The sequence below is a fragment of the Myxocyprinus asiaticus genome, chromosome 31, assembly GCF_019703515.2.
Source record: "Myxocyprinus asiaticus isolate MX2 ecotype Aquarium Trade chromosome 31, UBuf_Myxa_2, whole genome shotgun sequence".
Taxonomy (NCBI): domain Eukaryota; kingdom Metazoa; phylum Chordata; class Actinopteri; order Cypriniformes; family Catostomidae; genus Myxocyprinus; species Myxocyprinus asiaticus.
This window is the reverse complement of record NC_059374.1, coordinates 4,784,650-4,808,003: the sequence shown is the minus strand read 5'-3', so window position 1 is coordinate 4,808,003 and position 23,354 is coordinate 4,784,650. Positions and strand designations below refer to the sequence as shown.

Genomic DNA, 23,354 nt, shown 5'->3' with positions numbered 1-23,354 from the left:
GAGAGTCATATTTATTTTAGCTTATATTTAGAGGTTTTTGGTCCAATAATTAATACCTCTGTTTTGTCGGAATTGAGTAGAAGGAAATTTCTGGCAATCCAATCTTTGATTTCATTGATACACTCTGCTAATTCGGAGAATTGTGAAATTTCGTCAGGTTTCGAAGAAATATAAAGTTGGATATCATCAGCATAACAGTGGAAACTTATTCTACGATTCCTGACAATATTTCCCAGGGAAAGCATATATAAGGGGAAAAGCAGAGACCCTAAAACTGATCCCTGTGGCACTCCATACTTTTGTTTGATTTGACAATTACTCATTTACACAGACAAAGTGGTAGCGGTCTGCTAAATAGGACCTAAACCATGCTAATGCAAGTCCACAAATGCCAACATAATTCTCCAGCCTATTCAAGAGAATGTTGTGATCTATGGTGTCAAAGGCAGCACTAAGATCTAAAAGCACTAGAAGAGAAATGCAGCTGCGATCAGATGATAAGAGCCAATCATTTGTAACTCTGATAAGTGCAGTCTCTATACTGTGTATAGGGCCTAAATCCTGACTGAAATTGTTCATATATACTATTTATCTGTAGAAATGAACAGTTGGGAGGGCACTAACTTTTCTAGTATTTTCAGATTAATAATTTTTATTGATTCACATATTGAACATAGAAAAACAAAACATATATACACAGAATCAACATTAACCCCCACTATTACCCCTCTCAATCTCCAACCCCACCCTGGCCCCCAACAACATCCCAGTGGTCGTACATGATTATAGACACAAACAAAAAAAACTATATGTGTGTGTATATATATATATTCTGTCGCACTGCCGTCTCCGGTTGGCCTTATCCCTCTCGGGCTTAATCAGCATTATTAGGGGCTGGGTATATATATATATATATAATCACACATCCAGAAATGTCAGATATCCACCCCATTTCTCCACAAACAAGTTAAACTTCCCCAGTCTTCTAAATGACCCTTCTTCAAAGGCCGCCACCCTCCCCATCTCCGAGCACCAGAGGTTGCTCCAGCTGACCTCCATCCCCTGAAAAGTATCTGTCTGGTGATCATGACACTGGTTAGGATCCAACTCTTTATGTGTCTATTCTCTACATCGATGTCCACCCCATCGCCCAAAATACAGAGGCTGGGGCAAAATGATACCTGAGTGCCCAATACATCACACACAAAACTCTGAACCTTCAACCAAAACTCCTGGATCTTAACACACCCCCAAAAGACATGGGGTATGTCTCCATCCTCTGATTGGCATCGCCAGCAGGTGGGTGTGTCTTTAAGACCAAGCCTATACAATCTAGAGGGGGGTCCAGTAGAATCGATGTAATATCTTGAATTGCATAAGGCGCACCCTTGCGTCTCTAGATGCAGACTTGACATTTTTTAGAATCCTAACCCACTCTCCCTTCTCCAATACCAAGCTTAAATCTTTCTCCCATAATCTCTTGAGAGAATCTGAAGCTCCATCCCCCAAACTCTGAATTAGCAGGGAGTAATACACTGATGCCTCATGACCTTTTCCAAAAGCAGTAATCACCACTCCCAGAGTATCTGCCACTTTAGGGGGGTGTATGCTACTCCAAAAAATAGTACAGAGCAAGTGCCACAGCTGTAAATACCTGAAGAACTGAGATCTGGGAATCCCAAAATGTTGAACCAAATTTTCAAAGGATCTCAACACTCTGCTCTCATATAGGTCACCGAGTGTTTTAACCTCCCTCACAATCCCCTCTGACCAGCAGAAAGGGGACTTATTAATACATAATTTGGGGTTCATCCATAAGCTTGAGACAAAATATCCGAATTAAACACTCTGGACACTTTTGTCCATACCGAGTGCAAACGAGGTGTAATTTAACTTCTCCGGTTAGTTTGATAGAAAGGCTTTGCAATGGCAAAATAAGGGCAAGAACTACCTATTCAATACAAAACCAGGGAGGGGCTCTCTCAGGTGGAAGTGACCAATGAGCCAAATGTCTGAGACCGAACGCATAATAATAAAACAAAATCTTGGGTAGGCCTAGCCCACTGTAACACAGTTCAATGGAAAGGAGGAGGCGAGAACCGGCTTGAAAACATAAATTATAATTTAATGATAAATGTAACCAAAAAGACAAACACACACAGGTTTCGGACAGCTGTCCGTAACTCTCTTTCTGTCGCACTGCCGTCTCCGGTTGGCCTTATCCCTCTCGGGCTTAATCAGCATTATTAGGGGCTGGGTGTGTGGAATCATGACCCGGCCCCGCCCCGCCCTCCACCCTGCCACATTCCTCCCTCGTTCTCTCAGGCCGGGGAGCCCCCGGGGGTGGGGGGGGTGTGCCTTCTGCCCCATCTGCCAGCAGGTCATCCCCGGTCATCTACCTGGATCAGGGAGGGGACAAGGGGAGGGAAACAATAATAACAGAAAATGCAGTACCTACACCCTGTAACAGGGATCGTACCAAAAAACAAACAATAGTAATATTTAAAAGAGAGGGAAAGGCCAACGCGGAGCGGCAGCAGGAGAGAGAAAAAATAAATAAATAAATTATTATTTACTCGCCGGTTCTCCGATACGCTGTAGCCTGGTCCTCGGCCACACCTCCACCCTCTGGTGGACGACAGCCGCGCCTCCCTGGGTGGATCAGAGGCAGTCCTCCGGCCCCTGGCGGATGGAACACCCCACCGCATTTTCGGTGGATGGCAGGGGTCTCCCTCACCCCTGGCAGCGGTCCTCCCACTCCAGGCAGTCAGCCAGGAGCCCCTCCCCGCTCGTAGTCGGTGGCTTTTAGACCCCACTGCGTTTCAGCGGCTGGTAGGGGTCTCCCTCACCCCTGGCAGCGGTCCTCCCACTCCAGGCGGTCAGCCAGGAGCCCCTCCCCACTCGCGGTAGGTGGTCTCAGACCCCACTGCGTTTCAGCGGCTGGTAGGGGTCTCCTCCGCCCCTGGCAGCGGCCCTGACCACTCCAGGCGGTTGGCTAGGAGCCCCTCCTCCCCTCATGGTCGGCGGCCGTTCCTCCGTTCTCAGGTGGCTGGGCTCCTCCTTCCCCCGGCAGATGGCCGCGGCTGCTCCATTGGGGTGGATGGTAGTGGCGAGTACTCTACTACGGCGCATCCCTCCTCCTTCCTGGATTTCAGCACCAGTGTAATGGGGTAAATGGGAAAGGAGGAGGCGAGAACTGGCTTGACAATATAAATAATACTTTTAATAATGAACTTAACCAAAAAGACAAACACACACAGGTGTCGGACAGCTGCCCATAACTCTCTCTCTGTCGCACTGCCATCTCCAGTCGGCCTTATCCCTCTCGGGCTTAATCAGCCTTATTAGGGGCCGGGTGTGTGGAATCACGACCCAGCCCCACCCTCCGCCCTGCCACACTCACCTTTGTCAATCAGCCTATGCAGCTTACTGAAATGTAATCTGGGATATTTCCCATTCCAAATGAAGGACTTCGCTATGCTATCAAATTGCTTGAAATAAGACCGGGGGACATCTATAGGGAGAGACTGTAGCAGGTAGTTGAATTTTGGAATACAATTCATTTTAATAACATTAACCTTTCCAATCATCGATAAATGTAATGAAGCCCACCTGCCCACATAGCTCGAAAACCTTTTTATTAAAGGGTCAAAATTAACTCTAACTAAATCACACAAATTTGCTGGGAATGAAATACCCAAATACTTAATGCCCTGTTTGGAGCACTGGAAGGCGCCCGGCTGAAAAGCCATTATTGGGCAGTACGCTGTCAGAGCCAAAGCTTCAGATTTAGACCAGTTAACTCTGTATCCTGAGAATTTAGCAAAGGAATTAATAATTCTGTGGAGGCAAGGCATAGATCTAGAAGGGTCTGAGACAAGTAATAAATTATCATCTGCGTAAAGCAGAAGCTTATGCGCCACACCTCCCGCCACAACCCCGGGAAAATCAACCTCCTTTCTTATTGCGGCTGTTAATGGTTCCAGGGCAAGACAGAACAATAATGGGGAAAGAGGGCAACCCTGCCAGGTGTCCCTATGCAGAGTAAAATAATCTGAAATTAATCCATTTGTTTGTACCGCCGCTATCGGGTGTCTATAAAGTAACTTAATCCATCCAATAAACGTACTCCCAAACCCGTACATTTCCAAAATCTTAAAAAGATATCAAGCTGTGGCTTCTTAATCAGTGGTTTGATAACTGTCATTTTAAAGTTTCTTGGGACATGTCCTGAGGTTAGCAAGGAGTTAATAATATTAAGAAGAGGTTCTGTGATTACAGGGAATATCTCTTTTAGAGCTTAGTTGGTATTGGATCTAACATGTACATGATAAGTTTTGTTAGCTCTTCATGACCTATGGCAGCGTAGGATTGATGTTTCTTGTGAGGAAAATTATGAGACACCGTTTTCTGAGGTACTTTGACAGACGATTGCATAATTCAAGTTTTAATTCTGATGATTTCTATTTTATCAGTAAAGAAATTCATGAAGTCATTACTATTGTGCTGTGACGGAATATCTGGTTCAGTCGATGCTTTATTCCTAACCAATTTAGCCACAGTACTGAATAAACACCTAGGATTGTTGTGGTTATTTTCTATGAGTTTGCTAAAATATGCTGATCTGGCAGCTTTTAGTGTCTATCTGTAGCTACAGACACTATCCTTCCATGCATCATGAAATACCTCTAATTTAGTATCCTTCCACTTGCGCTCCATTTTCTGAGCTGCTCTCGAGAGCATGAGTGTGATCATTGTATCATGGTGCAGGGCTTTTTTCTTTAATTTTCTTTAATCGAAGGGGGGCGACACTATCAAGAGTGCTAGAGAAGACTGTATTTATATTTTCTTTTATTACTTCAAGTTCTTCTAGACATTTTGGCTTACTGAGTATATGAGATAATTCTGGAAGATTATTAGTGAAGCTATCTTTAGTGGTCGAAAGAATAGTTCTACCTGAATGATAGCGTGTTGTAGATTGAGTAGCATTAGCTGATCGCAGCATACAAGAGATGAGGTAATGATCTGAAATGTCATCGCTCTGATGGCAGAATTTCTATAGTATCAATATCAACTCCATATGACAGAATTAAATCTAGTGTATGGTTATGGCGATGAATTGGTCCTGTCACATATTGTCTGACTCCAACAGAGTTGAGAATATCAGTAAATGCTGATCCCAATGTGTCATTTTCATTATCTATGTGAATGTTGAAGTCATCAACAATTAAAGCTCTATCTACAGTAACTACTATATCTGATAGAAAATTTGCAAATTCACCAAGGAAATCAGAATAAGGCCAGGGTGATCTATATACTGTAGCAAGGGCAAAAGACGACAGAGATTTTTTATTTATATCTGATGGTGTTACATTAAGCATTATTAGTTCAAAAGACTTAAAATTATATCCTGTCCTCTGAGCAACACCAAAAACTTCACTGTAAATTGCAGCAACACCTCCTCCTCGACCCTTCAGGCGAGGCTCATGTTTATAACAATAACCTGGGGGAGTACATTCATTTAAACTAATATATTCATCCGGTTTAAGCCAGGTTTCAGTCAATCAGAGCGCATCCAAACCATGATCTGTAATAATTTCATTTACAATTAGTGTTTTGATTGAAAGAGATCTAATGTTTAGTAGCCCTACCTTTATGTGATGTTCATCTTAAATTATTTTTTTCTTTTCAAGTTTTATATTAATCAGATTTCTTCTAAATAATTTAGTGAGGGGTTTGTGTTTGGTAGTTCGGGGAACAGACACAGTCTCTATATGATATCTAGTTGATACAGTCTCTATGTGTTGTAGTTTATGCAACCTGTGTGACGTATCAAGGCAGCTAGCAGACGTTTGGATTAGCCAGTTTGTCTGCTTCCTGACCTGGGCCCCAGTTAGTTAAATACTATCACTATTAAGACTATGAGCCAAATTACTAGAGAGGAGAGCGGCACCTTCCCTGGAGGGTTGGAGTCCGTCTCTCTTTAGCAGGTCAGGTCTACCCCAAAAACTCTTCCAATTGTCTATGAATCCTATGCAGGTCAACTGATATTGGATTTTGCAGATACAGTTAACTAAGCTGTTGGAAAAGGCAGATAACTGTTTAATCAGACAATAGTTTTATAAATCGATTTACTGAATGTTAAAAAATGTTGTCTTTTCTTACTGCGATGGGCAGAGAGGCAACTAGAGTCCAAAATGCAGAGTCAGTGATTGTTTTTATTTCACCTCTAGAGGCCACTGTTATACTGTAAAACCAAGCAGTTCTAACTGTAGAAACTTCCTGCACTGGCCATGGAGGAAAACAAAGGAATAAATAAAACAAAGAAAAAGAAACTATCGGCAACTATCAGCGTTGATTTTTGCCGGTAATAGATTGCTCCAAAAAGCAAGTATTAGTAAGTAGTAATAATGAGCAGTCGGAAGGTTATTTTAGCAAAATAATCACCAACAGAACTCCGACTCAAGCCAGAGGTAGAATTCAGCTGTTTCTAGAGACTCTGTGATTTCTTTCTTCTCACATAATAACATAATTTAAATGCAAATTAATATTTCATGTATTTATTTATTTGGTAGGGAGCCGTGTAATAAGCTAATAATTTAATATGGAAGGGATAATGAACAGCCGGACATTCTCGCAAAATAAAACTTTGATCACCCTGTCTGGTTTATTTTTGCGTTAAAGGAATCTTTCACCCCAAAATTACAATTATCTCATCATTTACTCACCTTCAGGTCATCCCAGGTGTTTATGACTTACTTTCTTCTGCAGAACACAAATTAAAATTTTCAGAAGAATATCTCAGCTCTGTAGGTCCTCACAGTGCAAGTGAATGGGTGCCAAAATTTTGACGCTCAAAAAAATCACACAGGTCAGCGTAAAAGTAATCCATATGACTCCAGTGCTAAAATCAATATCTTCAGAAGCGATATGATTGGTGTGGGTGAGAAACAGTTCAATATTTAAGCTAGAAATTCTTCTGCCTTCCCAGTAAGGGGCATATGCATGAAAAATGTGAATCACCAAAAACACAAGAAGAATGTGAAAGTCAAAGTTAGTGTGGAGATTGACTGAGCAGGGAGGGAGAATTTAAAATAAAAATTGTCAAAAATATTGATCTGTTTCTCATCTACACCTATCAAATCACTTCTGAAGACATAGATTTAACCACTGGAGTCTTATGGATTACTTTTATGCTGACCTATGTGATTTTAGGAGCATTTTACTTGGATTGTATGGACCTCCAGAGCAGAAATATTCTTCTAAAAATCTTAACTTGTGTTCTGCAGAAGAAAGTGAGTCATACACACCTGGGATGGCATAAGGATGTGTAAATGATGAGAGAATTTTGATTTATGGGTGAACTATCCCTTTAACAACCGGCTGACTGTACATTATCCTTTACATAGGAACTTTTATCAAACATCTGGTCACATACTTTGACTATAAAATGAAATGACAGTTTGGCTGAAGGAGTAAATTAATATAAAAAAACCCCAACAAAACAATATCAGTCTTCCCTAAAAAAATTCACCCTGTCTGTCTCTCTCTCTGTTTGTGTCCTGTAGTTGAGTAAAAAGCAGATGTATGTGGAGCGGGTGGAGCGGTTGCAGCAGGCACTAGCACAGCTCCAAGTTGCATGTGAGAAACGAGAGCAGCTGGAGAAACGTCTGCGTACCCGCCTGGAGAGAGAACTGGAGGCACTGCGAACTCAACAGGTCCATATATGAAAAACAAATAAATGTGAATTATATGCACCAAGTCTGTTTATGTGTAATAACAGGTATATAAAAACACACGCCCAATCCAGAGATACATGACAGTGTTTGTTTCTTTCAGCGCCTCATAAGGGTGTTGTCAACCGCAGCAGGGTTGAATATTGGAAAGCCGCAATTATCCAGTCCAACATTACCCAAAAAATCACTGTGTGTGTGTGTGTGTGTGTGTGTGTGTGTGTGTGTGTGTGTAGCGTGCTGGTGTAGGTGTTCCCCTTGCTGTGTGTGAGTCCAGTGCCCCTGCACTGTTGGATCTGCTGAGGGAGAGAGAGGAGAGGATTCTGGGATTGGAGGCTGATATGATGCGCTGGGAGCAAAAGTACTTGGAGGAGAGTGCAATGAGACACTTCGCTATGGAAGCAGCAGCTACGGCCGCAGCACAGAGGTCAATATACAGTATATACACACACACAGCCAACTACATGAGGACATGCAATAGACTTGAATTCTTTCTATGTAAAGCTAATTATAAAATCTAAAGGCTATCCCTAACCCAAACCCTATCCTTACCTCTCAAAGGAAACATTTTGCAGTTTTTATTTACTTTATTTATGAATCATAAATAAAGGCAGGGGGGGTTGTAATGTTTCATTACAACACATTGCACAGTGCATAATAATAGTTCAAATTAATGCACAGATAAATAGAAAATGATAATCATTGCCTACTCTTAAATATTTATACACTGTGTATCATATCAAACATTCAGAAAAAGCATTAGAGTTAATGTTTGACTCTGTGGCGAAATGATCCGCCCCTCTGGCTCGTCATCGTCGCCCCGTTTCTTAGGGCCGCCCTTCAGCCAGGCTCACGACGGGATTTGGGCGGGAGAGCGAGAAGAGGTGCATAATTAATAAGCCTTGTTTGGTCAGCGGTGAATGAGGCACACCTGATGGGGATGATGCTTCATCACCACTGTCTTTAAAATGCAGTGCACACCTCTTCTCGAGGAGCCAACTTCAAATCTCCATGTGTGCACACACTGGCATCCTCGCATGCCCAGGACCAGAGCTGGGAGGCATCGGACGAGTGGATGCGCTGCCGGACCCGTTCTTCAGACCCCCGGACATTGTAATGAGTCGCCAGGGGTGAACTGCTCACGTTGCCGCTGACGGGCTAGATGCCGGGCCACCTTCCCCTCACGCTTGGTGCGAGCCTGGGAAGACAGGCTGCCAGTGACGCCACCGCCCCACGTGCTGTGGACTTTGGAGGGGAACGTGAGCGGCCGACTGACCCAGCCTGTGCCTGGGCTATCCTTTGGACACTACCCCGCCCCTTTCATGGAGCCCCATTCACCGCGAGGATGCCAGATTCCCCCTTCATTATGAACACTATTCCCCCTTGGACACTTTATTACCTCTTTTGGACATTTTTAAGTTTATTATTGTTTCAAATAAATGCCTCTCCGAGGCTTGACGCCACACCCACTATGTCTGTCTCTTGCTCTCCCTGTCACCGGCTCATATGATATATTTAATGTTTTCTAAATACAAATTAAAGTTTTGTGTGGGTAACAGACCTACAAATCAAAATTGTACAAGTTGTCAGCCACTGACTGTGTCTTGTGAGACACAAAGTTTTATTCCTGCAGGGGACGCTTGATGCTCTGAGAACCGAATCCTCCATGCATCTGCATTTAAATCTCAGAACATTTGATATCCATTTGGAGACATCTTACACTGGATAGTTATTTTAAATAAAAACTGATTATGACAGACTCACAGTCACAAAATTGAGAGGTATCTCATACTAAATTACTTTCAGCATTGATAAAAAATATATAAACAAGTACAGAGGCATGATTGGAGGTGGACAAATCAACCCCTTCACAGCACTGGGGATATGTTTCAACATGTAAAACATGTAAAAGATTATTTTAAATGATCTGTTTATAAAGAAATTTATATTCAAGAAATTTGGCAATTTGTTATATTCAAGAAATTCCCCCCTCACTGTGACCTACAGCCTTTAAAAAAGGGTGGGGAAATAGAGGTTCAGGCTCTGACATGTAGTGTGTTGTGCTCTCTGAATGAAAGGGTCTCTGATTTCATGACTGCATACATCACTTATTTCGTCACTGTACTGCTGTATGATTATAAAGCGAAAAAAAATAAAAAAGTGACTGGGCGCAAAAAAATCAGCACACTGTTTTCCCCAGATACCTTTGCATTTTACATGTACATTTAAGCATGTTGCAGATGCTTTTATCTAAAGCGATTTACAGTGCATTCAAGGTATACATTTTGTTTTTTAATCAGTTTGTCGGTTTGACACTTCCCACTCCCAGAATTTAATCTAAGCACTAAAGTGACACTGGAGCAGAATTCTCCATTATTTTTGTAGAGTACATGTATTACCTGAGCTTCAGATGTGTGCTCTTCTCATCTGTGTCACTGCATGTCAATATCAGGCAGTTCTGTGGAGTCTTGTGAACAAGTTTCTCTCATAGCGCTCATGATTGTGCAGTGGACATTTAGATTTTCACTGAAAAATGACTTAGAGTTCATGTTGTTTCTTACTTAAACCTATTGTTTGCCTTAATAAGACTTAGAAAATTATGCAGAATTCTGAGTTATTTTAGTGCAGTATCTGTAACTGAGCTTCTAGTGTGCATGCTGCTCATTTCTGTGTCTCGATTATACATATTCATTCATTTGCTTTTTTTTAAATTTCCTATCGTACAATTATTCCTTTGAAATCCACACAGAACCGGCGAAAAACCGGCCATTTCAGCTGCCTTAAGCATCGTCCCTTTTCAAACGGATCACCAAAAATGCATCTTAAAATTAAGATAACGAAATTCATTCACAAACTCATGCAGTTTATTCTTGATACATGTAAAAAAAAAAAAGAAAAAAAAGCACCATTTGCAAAGGGAAAAAAATAATAAAAACAGCTGAAAATAATAAGACAGCGGATAGGGAGATGTGGATGACTTTTTATTTTATTTTCTAATTATTTTTTATCTCCTGCTATCCAAATCCTGCTCTCCTCTTTCAACAAACTTGAAAGAACGCCTCATGCCCATTTTGCTATTTGAAAAAGGAAACATTTAAGAAAAACAGCTGAAAATAATAAAGATAGAGGTTAGGTAGGTGTGGGTGATGTTTCATTTTATTATATTCTAATTATTTTTTGTCTTCTGCTTCATAATACCTTGACTTCCTCTTTCTCTTTCTATATATATTTCATTGGCTATTTGGCTCATTGGCTCATTGTCCATCTTTCACTCATCGGGACAGTACGCACACATGATGACAAGACGTCAAGATATCAAGCAGTTGTGAAAATTGTCACAGCGTCTGGGACTAGTCTCGGCCTGTCGCAAGAGTGTGCACACAAGACCTTTCGTTGTGATATTCGAGACTTCTTGTCGCAGACCAGTCGCTGACTCAAAACATCAAAGGAGATGAGCTTGAGTCATGTTGTGCCACTAGGCATTAGCCACACTAGGCCTGTCTGTCCTGATCTCTCGAACTGAGTTCCAGTGGGCTGGGCCAAGGGTGCGATGATGCATGTTGTGGGATGTGTAAACACAAATGAGCAATGTCCCGTGACGTCACAAACACACAGATTTCAAAATGAGATGTTTCAGCAGAGTGGCAAGTATAAATGCTCTTTTTAGACTAAGGAAGTTTTGAATTCTGAAATGTACAGTATGTTTTTATAGTACAGTGTGGCATGGGGGGTGTGGTCATGTGTCCGTCTGCAGGAGAGGGAGAGCAGTAAGGCTCATCACCTGGGCCGTAATTACCTCTAACATCTGTCTTTCATTATATTGATGGCGAAGGGAGACCCGAAAAGGCACGCCAGAGCGTCAGAGTGGAGAGAGAGACCAGAGCCACCACCTGAAGCTGTGTGTGTCTGTTTGGCCACCAAGAGCCCTTTTGTTCTGAGTTTAAGTAAAGACTGAGAAAGAGTAATAAAACACTCACCTTGACTGTTCGCTGTCTCCTGACTCCTCCTTTGCCCAGAACCCAAAGACCTTGTTACATAAGTTACCTCTTATATGTCTAAATATCAAGAAAAGTGTGATTCTCCATTTCATGACCCCTTTAAACGTGCATGGATAAGTTATAAAAGGAACGTTTTACATACTTGAACTCTTTTTTTTTTAGTGGTAACAATCTAATAAATCTGTTTTTAATTTAATATTTGTTTTAAAAATGTAAAATCATTTCAGAAATGAAGACAATGTTAATGCATGCAGCAATGCACCGTAAGATGAGTTTGGCTGCAGCCACTGATCTAGAGTCAGCTTTTCCCTTATCAAAAGTTATCAAGATTTGGATTTGGGGTGGAAAAACTGATCCTAGACCAGCAGTTACAAGCAACGTTTTTCCGGCACAGCAATCGGAATTCCTTAATGATATCTATATTCACAGCCTTACAAATGATCTGCCTATGCCTGTTAGTAAAGTGGTTCTGTTTACTGGTGTTGAGCTCTTTTGGCTCATGCAAGTGGGGGAATCCCAAACACACTATGACTCTATGACTATGAGTCTTGCAGAATTATTTTTTCTTATATTTCTGTCATAAATATAATTTGATTAACATTTTCTAATTGTCATAATAAAAATAATTAAAAAAAACCCTTCATCAACATTTTGGTCAGTAATTTCGTTGATAAGATTAACACTGAATACAGATAAAAGACTGAAAGCCAGTGCATGTGTTAATAGAAGAGGTCATTTTACTGCAGTTTAATTAGTTTAATGTGTAAAAGTTGATATTGTGTTTATCTGTTTTCAGAGACACAACTATAATTCAGCATTCTCGCAGTGGCAGTTACAGTGACGGCTCGCTGTGGCAGCATGAGGATGAGAACAGAGCCCAGAGCAGTCGCCGCTGCCAGGATATGGAGCAAAGGTGAATGCTCATAAACATATGCTCATAGACACATACAGTACATATGTACATTCACCATGATTTTGCCATTTATGACAGGTTCCTGGATCAACGTATTTTGATGGTTGTCAACAACTTCTTGTCAAAGAAACATACAGTAGTCCTAACCCAAAACTAAAATCAAGAGAGCAATAATAGGTTGATAAGAATGCTGTACAAACCCTGGCTTGATTCTTTCTGGAAAGTCCTATGGTGAAATACCTTAATCTGAAAATTAAATTACCTATGGGGGTGTATATATTTGATCGGACAGTGTTTAATTAGGATTCTTTATTTATTTATTTTATTTTGAATATTACTTATTTTGATTTTCTCCCCTTTTCTCCCCAATTTGGAATGCCCAATTCCCAATGCGTGCTAAATCCATGTGGTGGCGTAGTGACTCCCCTCAATCCCGGTGGCGGAGGACGAATCTCAGTTTCCTCCGCGTCTGAGACCGTCAATCCGTGCATCTTATCACGTGGCTTGTTAAGCGCGATACCGCGGAGACAAAGCGCATGTGGAGGCTTCACGCTATTCTCCACGGCAACCACGCAAAATTCACCACGCGCCCCACCGAGAGCGAGAACCACATTATAGCGACCACAAGGAGGTTATCCCATGTGACTCTACCCTCCCTAGCAACCAGGCCAATTTGGTTGCTTAGGAGACCAGGCTGGAGTCACTCAGCACGCCCTGGATTTGAACTCGCAACTCCAGTGGTGGTAGAATTAGGATTCTTTTTTAAATAATATGATGCATTGTGATATCTGAAATTTGGTCATGATTCAGTTCGATTCAGTGGATTATTTTAAACAATGTCTAGTAGTATTTCTAAGAACAAAGGCATATAAAATAATGGCATGTTCATTGGCATTCATGTTTAAAACTTACTACTATTGTTCTACCAACGCTAAATAGTGTCATTACAGGATGAAGGACTTGCATGCTCAGCTGCTGGCGAAAGATGCCATGATTAAAGTCCTACAACATCGTTCCCGTCGAGAACCTGCCCCTCTGCGCCCTGCCCGCTCTGTGCCCTCCATTTCTATAGCGACAGGACTGCATGCGCGGCAGACCTCACAGACTGATCGAAGAGATCAGCACAGCTGGAAGGGCAGTACGAGTGAGTATACAACAACAGACTTGTACAATCACTGAGTTTACTTGGGACTGGATTGCACTGAACAGTGGTGGAAAGTACTGAAAATCCTTATTTGAGTAAAAGTATTGCTATTAAAGAAAAATTTATTTAGAGTACAAGTAGAATTTCGAAGAAATAATATGACTAAATAAGGAAGGAAGAGTAAATAAGTAGTTAAAAAAAGCTTTCTCCACAGTAACGTAATTTCCTGTGACTATTGTGTAAAGGATGTCCCACAGTTGCAGCTGTGTTTCCTAAACTTTCCATCACGACCTGTCGCGGCATTGCACTGCAATAGCGAGATTTCCCTCATACGTCATACTCCGGGATTCCCCCGTGCACTTAAGCACATACACACATGCGCACTCTTCAAAAACCATAAGAATGATGCATATACGTTTACATGACCACATAAACCATGCTATCTGGCAGAAACCTAGATGTGTAAAACAGTACTCTCTCTTTATAAAGTATTTGATTCAACTGCTTTGCACATAGCATCACATATTTGTGACAGTTAAGAATGTAACGTTTTTCGGTATACCTCGGTTTTAAATACAGTTTTCCTACTGATGACATCTCATTCACGGTATTGCGTGAATATAAAGTCAAGTTTTTCAAATCAGTTCAATTAAGACAAAATCAGCTACATTTACACAGCATCATATAAACTTGATGTGATAAAATAAATCTTTAAATTGTGACTTCCTCATTTTACTATAAACTTTCACTCCAATTTAAAAGCAAAACTTGTGTGTCATGAGCACTGCACACAGATATGTTGGAGCATGAACATTTATTTCCCCAAACAAAGAGGTTGAACATTGGGTATGTTTGGGTAGGAGTCACTATCAATGTTTCTCAGTTACCAGTTTGTAAGGTTTGTCGCAAAAAGTAACAGCTCAGACAGGAAACACTTCAAACCTGAAGCACCATCTCCATGAGTATCATACCATTGAATTTGCGGAGATGAATGTATGTGACAATACATTATATAGGATAATAGATTGGATAGATATGGACCCCCCTTTCATAAAAAAAACAACAAAAAAAAACAAGAAACAAAGCAGTTTTACATGAGGTTTATAGGTAGACTAACGTTATATTTATGTTTCTGTCACAGAAAATTATGCTATAATGTCTCTTAGGGATGGGCATTTGTGAGTAATTTTGTAGTCGAGTACTCTAACCCACAAAAGAACGAGTAATTGATTACTCATAAATCAAAATGTATGTTAAAAAGAACAATTATGATACAAACGTGAAATGTATATTTTGTTTTATTCACAAATGTTACCAAGAACGGTTTCAAAATAAGGTAACTTCAACAAACGTTGCTTTTCTTTTGGGGTTGATTGGTCAACGGCAGACGGGGGTGTTTGAAAATGCTGTTTGAAAACAATGTGTAGTTTTGCAATTCCGATTGATGACACTAGTGATGCAGAAATTACACACTTGAACTTTAATACTGATTATGTGCCATTTCTCTTTTTTTTGTCAATGCTGTTGTGAGGATAGTCACTAATAACCAATTTTGTATGTACACTCACTGAGCACAACAATCATGCAACGGTCGAAATCACTGAGATCATATTTTTTCCCCATTCTGATGGTTGATATTATCTGAAGCTCCTGACTCGTGTATGCATGATTTTATGCAATGCACTGAGGCCACACGATTGCCTGATTAGATAATTGCATAAAAGTAGGTGTACAGGTGTTCCTAATAAAGTACTCAGTGAGTGTATGGCTGTGTCTGGTTTGGAAGGATGCGTCGGCCGCATAAGTCAACGAGGCTGTCTCGTTTCAGAAAAGCGAGTAGGACACTACGAATGCAGCCTTCGAATGCGACCTGCTTTCATGGGAATTTGGAGGATGCGTGAGGTGTATCCTTCGTGGGCACTCACAACCCACAATTCTTTGCTTCAACGGAAATGTCTAAAAAAAAAAATATGCCAATTTGCCCGTAAATATGATGTTTAAACGCAAGTAATGTTAATTCCCAAATTGAAGTACCTCAGTAGATGGGTGCAGAATATATAATATGTATAATTATATTAATATATAATTAAAATAAAGTATTAGACTAAAAGTACACCTGTAAAATCTATTTTCTTTTCTCTTTACATCTTTATAACTCTCCTAAAATTTACCTCAAACATTCCCTTCCAAAGGGACTTTGTTCCCTTCTCACTCAAAGCACGGCGTGCTGCCATAGCAACCATGTTACATTCCGTTTTCGTTCGTCCTACGAAAGCCATCTCGTTTAAACAAGACTTGTTTAAAGGAGGACGCTCGGTATACTGCAGCCTTCAAAGGACTCGTCCTACTTAGCAGGCAGCCTTCCAAACGAGACACAGCCTATATGTTAAGATTCCAAATTTTCCAGTAAGATCCATTCAGAACATATTTGATGTTTATTATACAGTTATGGTGAGCAGGATTTTGGACAAATGAGATTTCATTGTGGGTGGGGCTACCCGGTGTGAAACTAATCGATCAATATAATGTCCTGTCACTTGTCAAGGTTGCGGCTTATTAGGGGAAAAATACTCTAAATTTCTTGATGACCTGTGTTACTTGTGGTCTTACTAAATGGCTTGTGTTTTGTTTGCAGGTGCACTCTTGGGAAAAGACCCAGTAGAGCAAATCCTCCCCTCTCTGCCCTCTGTTTCACTCTCTGTCTCTTCACTGCTCTCTCCATCATTCTCCTCTCTGCCCTCCTCTTTTCCTTCCTTCCTGGCTTCGTCAGGTTCAAGCACATCTTTAATAACCTCATCCTCATGTCTTCCCCGCTCCATCCCTCCCTCTTCCTCCTCCATGTTACCCTTGCCCTCCTCAACCTCTATCCAGCCTCCTGCATCTTTCTCTCTTCCCTCCACTCCTCTCCTGTCCCTTCATTCCAAATCAGCCAGCAGAGACAGCAGCAGTCAAACAGGCCAGAGTCAACAGACGTTTAGAGCTTTATCCACCAGAAGACAAGAGATGAAAGGTAAGACATTCAGATATTTAAGAGATTCAGAGAGAGAGTTCTTCAATGATAGGTTAATATTCTGTCTAGCATATCCTTTTGTGTTCCACGGAATAAAAGAATGTCGTACAGGTTTGGAACAACATGAGGGTGCATGATTATGGAATGTTTCTTTTTTGATGAACTACCTCTATACCTTGGAGTAACTGGCTAGTAGGTGATGTTGCGTGTACTTGCTATAATTTTAATTAGAAATGTCAAAATGTTTGTGAAACAAATCAATAACTTAAACAACAGCACCACCTTTGCCCCATTTTTGGTGATCAGATCGCAGTCGGATAGCACTTGGCCACATTAAGTGCCAGGTGTAAATGCACCTAAGACGCATTGTGATCGCATCACTGAAACCACATTCGGAGGTGGTTAGGGACGGTTTCTGAACACTTTCGAAGTAGATGTACATGCAAATGCATTTTCGTAATCCAGATACAACTACGTAATTTGTTGTGCTACAGTCATCCATTTTTAAAGCGTTGTGTTTTGGGTTCTTGATAGGCATGTCATAAAACATTGATTATTGATTAGCACGTTATTTTACCAATATGTTTTTGAGGCATCGGTATTAGCTTTCCGTTTAATGTATACTGGCGTAATAGCTTTTGGATACCACAAGAGGGTGATATAACATTTACTGAAGCCAGTCGCTGATAGTAGACTCGGGCTGTACCACATTACACAGGATGCATCGATGCGGTGCAGTTGTATATCTTGTCATCATACTCTCAGAAGTTACGAAGGTTTTTGTACTTTTTTAATAGTGAACAAAGTGACGTTGATGAGTTTACAGGTAAGTGTATGAAACTGGTGTAACTGCGCAAAATGAACTATGCAATTGTCTGTATGTATCCTTGACTATGTTTCATTCAAGCTGCCAAACTACAAAAAGACATACTTGTAACTGAAAAGACATTGTAGGCTAAATGACAGCAGCCTCTGGAGACAGTGAGCGGTGCCGGTGGTGTGCTTACATTCATATAAAATTATAGTTTCATTTTAGAACGTGCCATGTTGTCCCCCAGACTCGCCAGTGTGTGACCCACTTTAATTAAGCCTGCCGCTCACACTTTACCAAAGTTGTGTTGAGAAATATGTTTAGAGAGTCAAAGATTATTGTGCAACGTGCAGCCAAATTTATATCTGAAAAAATGCAGGTATATATCGATAATCATGCGTGAAAAAGGCATCGATCCCAAGCCTAGTTCTTGAAATACACTTGGAATACCTCAACTCTTTCCTCAAATCCCCACTCACTTGCGTCTCTTTCTTGTTTTCTAATCCCCGTGTGACTTCGCTCACATGTTTCAGATGAGAAGCATATTTAGCACTTACAAAGCACAGAACGTAAGATGAATACCTTTACATTTGCTTTGGGAGCCAAAATTTTACTTTGGCAACCACCAAAAAATGTTCAATGAAGGAAAAAATCTGACTGTCAAAGTGATGGAAAGCATTTGAATTATCCATCAATGATTTGCTGGACAATTTGCTGAGAGACTGAGAATTTTCAGTTACCACAGCCTCTGATGTAATATGTAAGTAGCTTTTTCCATTTTGCATGGAAAACTTTGATCTGATCTCTATCTGATCACAGTGGAGATGCATTTGACTGCAAGGTTTAAATGCAATCCAGCTAAAGAATATCCAGATACTATCCGGATATGAAATGCATGTTAAAGCAAGGTGTAAATGGGACCTTTGAGTAATATTTAGCATGTATAATGCATCAGTGCATTCAGAAAGTATTCAGACTGCTTTATTTTATTTTTTTCACATTTTGTTATGTTGCAGCCTTATGCTAAAATGCTTTAAAAAAAAATTGTTCACATCAATCACACTCCATACCCCATTATGACAAAGCAAAAACCAGACGTTTGATAACTATGCAAATTATTAAAAAGACAAAAACTCTCACATTGACATAAGTATTCAGACCCTTTGCTATGACACTTTAAATTTAGCTCAGATGCATCCCATTTTTCTGGATCATCTTTGAGATGTTTCTACACTTTGATTGGAGTCCACCTTTGGAAAATTCAATTGATTGGACATGATTTGTAAAGGCGCACATCTGTCTATATAAGGTCTCACAGCTGAAAATGCATATCAGAGCAAAAACCATGCCATGAGGTCAAAGGAACTGCCTGCAGAGCACAGAGACAGGATTGTGTCGAGCACAGATCTGTGGAAGGCTACAAAAAAACAATTGGGCTGCATTGAAGGTTCCCAAGAGCACAGTGGCCTCCATAATTCTTAAATGGAAGAAGTTTGGAACAACCAGGACTTTTCCTAGAGCTGGCCTCCCAGCCAAACTGAGCAAATGGGGGAGAAGGGCCTTGGTGAAAGAGGTGACTAAGAACCCGATGGTCACTCTGGTTGAGCTCCAGAGATCATGTGTGGAGAAGGGAGAAACTGGCAGAAGGACAACCATCACTGCAACACTCCACCGATCTTATGGCAGAGTGGCCAGACGGAAGCCTCTCCTCAGTGCAATACACATGAAAGCCTGCTTGGAATTTGGAAAAAACACCTAAAGGACTCTCAGACTATTGAAACGAAGATTGAACTGTTTGGCTTCAATTCCAAGCATCATGTCTGGAGGAAACCAGGCACTGCTCATCACCTGTGCAATGCCATCCCAACAGTGAAGCATGGTGGTGGTAGCATCATGCTGTGGGGATGTTTTTCAATGGCAGGGACTGGGGGACTGGTCAGGGTTGAAGGAAAGCTGAACACAGCAAAATACAGAGATATTCTTAATGAAAACCTGGTCCAGAGCACTCAGGACCTCAGACTGGACTGAAGGTTCAACTTCTAACAGGACAATTCCCAAGCACACAGCCAAGACAACGCAAGAGTGGCTTAGGGACAACTCTGTGAATGTCCTTGAGTGGCCCAGCCAGAGCCCAGACTTGAACCCAATCGAACATCTCTGGAGAGACCTGAAAATGGCTGTCAACCAATTGATTGTCCCCATCCAATCTGACAGAGCTTAAGAGGATCTGCAGAGAAGAATGGCAGAAAATCCCCAAATCCAGGTGTGTAAAGCTTGTTGCATCATACCCAAAAAGAGTTGTGGCTGTAATCACTGCCAAAGGTCCTTCAACTAAGTACTGAGTTAAGGGTCTGAATACTTATGTCAATGTGATATAAAAAATACATTTATTTTTAAGAAATTTGTTATCAAAAATCTTTTTTTTTTTTTTTTTTTTTTTTTTTTTGCTTTGTCATTATGGGGTATGGAGTGTAGATTGATGTGAAAAAAATTTATTTAAAGCATTTTAGCATAAGGCTGCAACATAAAATGTGAAAAAAATGGGTCTGAATACTTTCTGATTGCACTGTATGTACAGTATGCGTACACGCAGATGGGATGCTGATAATTGTTTACACAAATTGCACAGAAAATCAAAATGATTTAGTAGTTATTTGTATTAATATAGTACTCAGTTGTCTTGTAATAAAAAAAGAAATGTATATCCTGTCATAGAGAAAAACCCTATACACCTTTGGTAATTATATATTATTAAAATATATTGTTTTGCAATTTTGCCATTTTTAAATTTTTACTGTTACACTATTCATAAGAAGAGGTAAAAGCAAAACTTATAAATGAATAAAGAGGTAATAAAGTGGTAAATAAATTATGTAAAGAGGGTGGAATGAGGTCACGTGTCACTAAAGACCCAAGAGTTAAATAATATCACGTTATTTTACAGAAAACACATGCAAAATAATGGAAAATGTACAAGCGATTCAAAAGTTGCATTTTGCCTCCAAGATTACATTTTTACTTCACTGACGGTTAAGTTTAGGGTTGGGGTTTGGGGGTAGAGTTAATAAAATATGCATTCCTCTTCAATGTATTACTTAATTTACAACTAAATCAACTTGTTTTTGGTGCCCCTCTGTGGGCATTTCACCCAGAAACTGGAGCTCACATGTGCCTGCACCTTCAAAAACACTTCCAGCTTCGGCCACTGGGGGCAGTGTTTTGAATTAGGGTAAGCACAGACTGAGTTTAGCTCAAGAAAAGTCAGCCTACTGTTTCCCAGTTCACTGTGAGATTAGTCTGGTGCAATACGCATCAGATGGTAAGTGTGTCTGTTGGACCTGACTCAGGGCTGAGACTATCCCGCAATTGACACTATGACCACAAATATGCAGGGAAAAATATTTTAATAAAATAAGGCAAAATGGTTTCATGGCCAGTAAGAATATTAATGGTAGGTAAATTGAATGAATGAATGAATGAATGGTATATAGCGCTTTTCTGATACTACATTCAAAGCTCTTTACACAGTGAACAGGGGAATCTCCTCAATCACCACCAGTGTGCAGCATCCACCTGGATGATGCAACAGCAGCCGTAATGCACCAGTACACTTACCATACACAACACCAGCTATTGGTGGAGAGAGTGGACTAATACAGCCAGTTAATGGATGGGGGTAGTAGGAGGCCATGATGGATACGGGTTAATGGGGGAATTTGGCCAGGACACCAGGGTTACACCCCTACTCTTTGCAAGAAGTGCCCTGGGATTTCGAAAAGACAGTGCCTCTTTACAGAATAGTGTCCCCATCACTATACTGGGGTGTTAGGACCCACACAGACCACACAACAGGGTGAGCAACCCCTGCTGGCCTCAGTAACACCTCTTCCAGCAGCAACCTTAGTTTCCCCCAGGAGGTCTCCCATCCAGGTGTTGACTAGGCTCAACCCTGCTTAGCTTCAGAGGGTAACCAGTCTAGAGCTACAGGGTGATAAGGCTGCTTATATGACCAAGCACTGACAGGTGCAACAACATTTTTTAACCCTGTGTGTGTGTGTGTTTATCTGCAGAATCTCCATCCACCCAGAGTAAAGCCCTAGATGGTCGAGCACAGCTGAGTGGAGGACAGAAGCTGCCCGACCTGGACCTGGTGGAGATCCTCATCTGATAGAACAGCCCTGGAATATCTGTAGCATTCCTACAGAAAGCATAGCATTCAGAGAGAGAGAGATTGGGAGAGCAAGGAAGTGTAAAAGAAAATGTGAGAGAGAAGGAAAGAGAGAGGACAAAAGTACTAAAGTCTTTGTTTAGACCTGTTATTAAGATTGCGTTTTGGGCGATCTGATCACAAGTGGACGGGCAAGACATCTGACGCCTATGCTAAGATCTGCTAGTGATCACTGTTACTGCATGATAATAAACCACAAAGTAAAATAACTAAAAATTAAACCAATAAAGCACATACATGATGTTTAGAGCAGAACTCTTGTTTTAGTGCAGTGGTTAATTGACAAGTAGTAGGCAGTGCTTCACTGTGTCTTCAACGCATTTGAATGGTTGAGTTTACACTATGAGCCCAATGTGGTCACATATGTTTTTGTCCACCTCCGAGTGTGATTGAAGGGGACAGATCTCAAAAAGTTTTGGACCGTTTACACCTTTAGTGTCTTAATTGTCATCCCATTTCAAACGGATCAACCGAAATGCATCTTAATACCAGATGTAAAAAGGGTCAAAGAGAGCAGAAAAGAGTGAGAAGAGGTGGTATTGTGCCTCCACCTCATTATTAAAGAAATATTCTGGATTCAGTACAAGTTAAGGCATAATGTTTATTACCACAAACAAATAATTACGACTCATCACTCCTTTGAGGTGAGGCACTTACAATGGAAGTGAATGGGAACCATTTTTGGAGAGTTTAAAAGCAGAAATGTGAATCTTATAATTTTATAAAAGCACTTACATTAATTCTTCTACATTAAGTCATTTTAGGGTTTAGGGTTTACATCGCCATTGCAATGAAGATCTAAAACTGTGTAGAACACTACACACAAAAAAGGTTAATAAGCGATTTTATCACACTAAAATCATGTTAACACACATATTGTTTAAGTGTTGTGGCTATACTTTTGAAACAGCAAGTATTTTGGCATTTATATATTGGCCGATTCACTTCCATTGTTCTCACAAAACCTGTCAAGAAAATGTTTTGGTAATATTTAAACCCAAATCAATAGGTTACAAAACAAAAAAAACTAAAAATTGTTTTCAATTATTTTTTGCATAAAGAAAATGAAACCTACATTTAGGACTAATATTTTTTGGCATCGTGACATTATTTTCTAGTTGTTTACAATCATGATTCGCCATTAGCGTAATACAGAAAATATATATATATATATATATATATATATATATATATTATAGTAAAAATTATGCTTTTGTACAATGATTTTTTATTTATTATTAAAATCAGCAAAAATTAAAGGCAGTACCAAGGGAATATTGCTATGATGTATGTATACTTTACAATTTATATTATATATATTTTTATATGAGAATATCATAGTGACCATCTTTTTTTCGCGTTGTGATAATGAGAATTTGGGGGTTAAATGTGCATAACTGTCTTGACAATGTCACAGTGTAAAAAATCCTAATGGCCCAAAAATAGGCTTAATTTTCTAAATGCAAAGTACAATTTCTTATTTGTTTCATTTGATTTTGGAGTAAAATAGGACCAGG

At 40.3% G+C, this 23,354-nt stretch overlaps 1 protein-coding gene across 2 annotated transcripts in view; it reads left to right on the top strand.

Annotated features, from left to right (window-relative positions):
* Nucleotides 1–23,029, top strand: part of amotl1 (angiomotin like 1) — a 60,733-nt gene extending 37,704 nt beyond the window's left edge. For both annotated transcript variants that reach the window (XM_051665636.1, XM_051665637.1), the window contains 6 exons: nt 7,569–7,718; nt 7,970–8,160; nt 12,528–12,644; nt 13,595–13,788; nt 16,424–16,798; nt 21,680–23,029. In XM_051665636.1, coding sequence (XP_051521596.1) covers nt 7,569–7,718; nt 7,970–8,160; nt 12,528–12,644; nt 13,595–13,788; nt 16,424–16,798; nt 21,680–21,777 — 1,125 coding nt within the window. In that variant the 3' untranslated portion in view covers nt 21,778–23,029. The remainder of the gene's footprint in view (nt 1–7,568; nt 7,719–7,969; nt 8,161–12,527; nt 12,645–13,594; nt 13,789–16,423; nt 16,799–21,679) is intronic.
* The last annotated feature ends 325 nt before the right edge of the window (nt 23,030–23,354 follow it).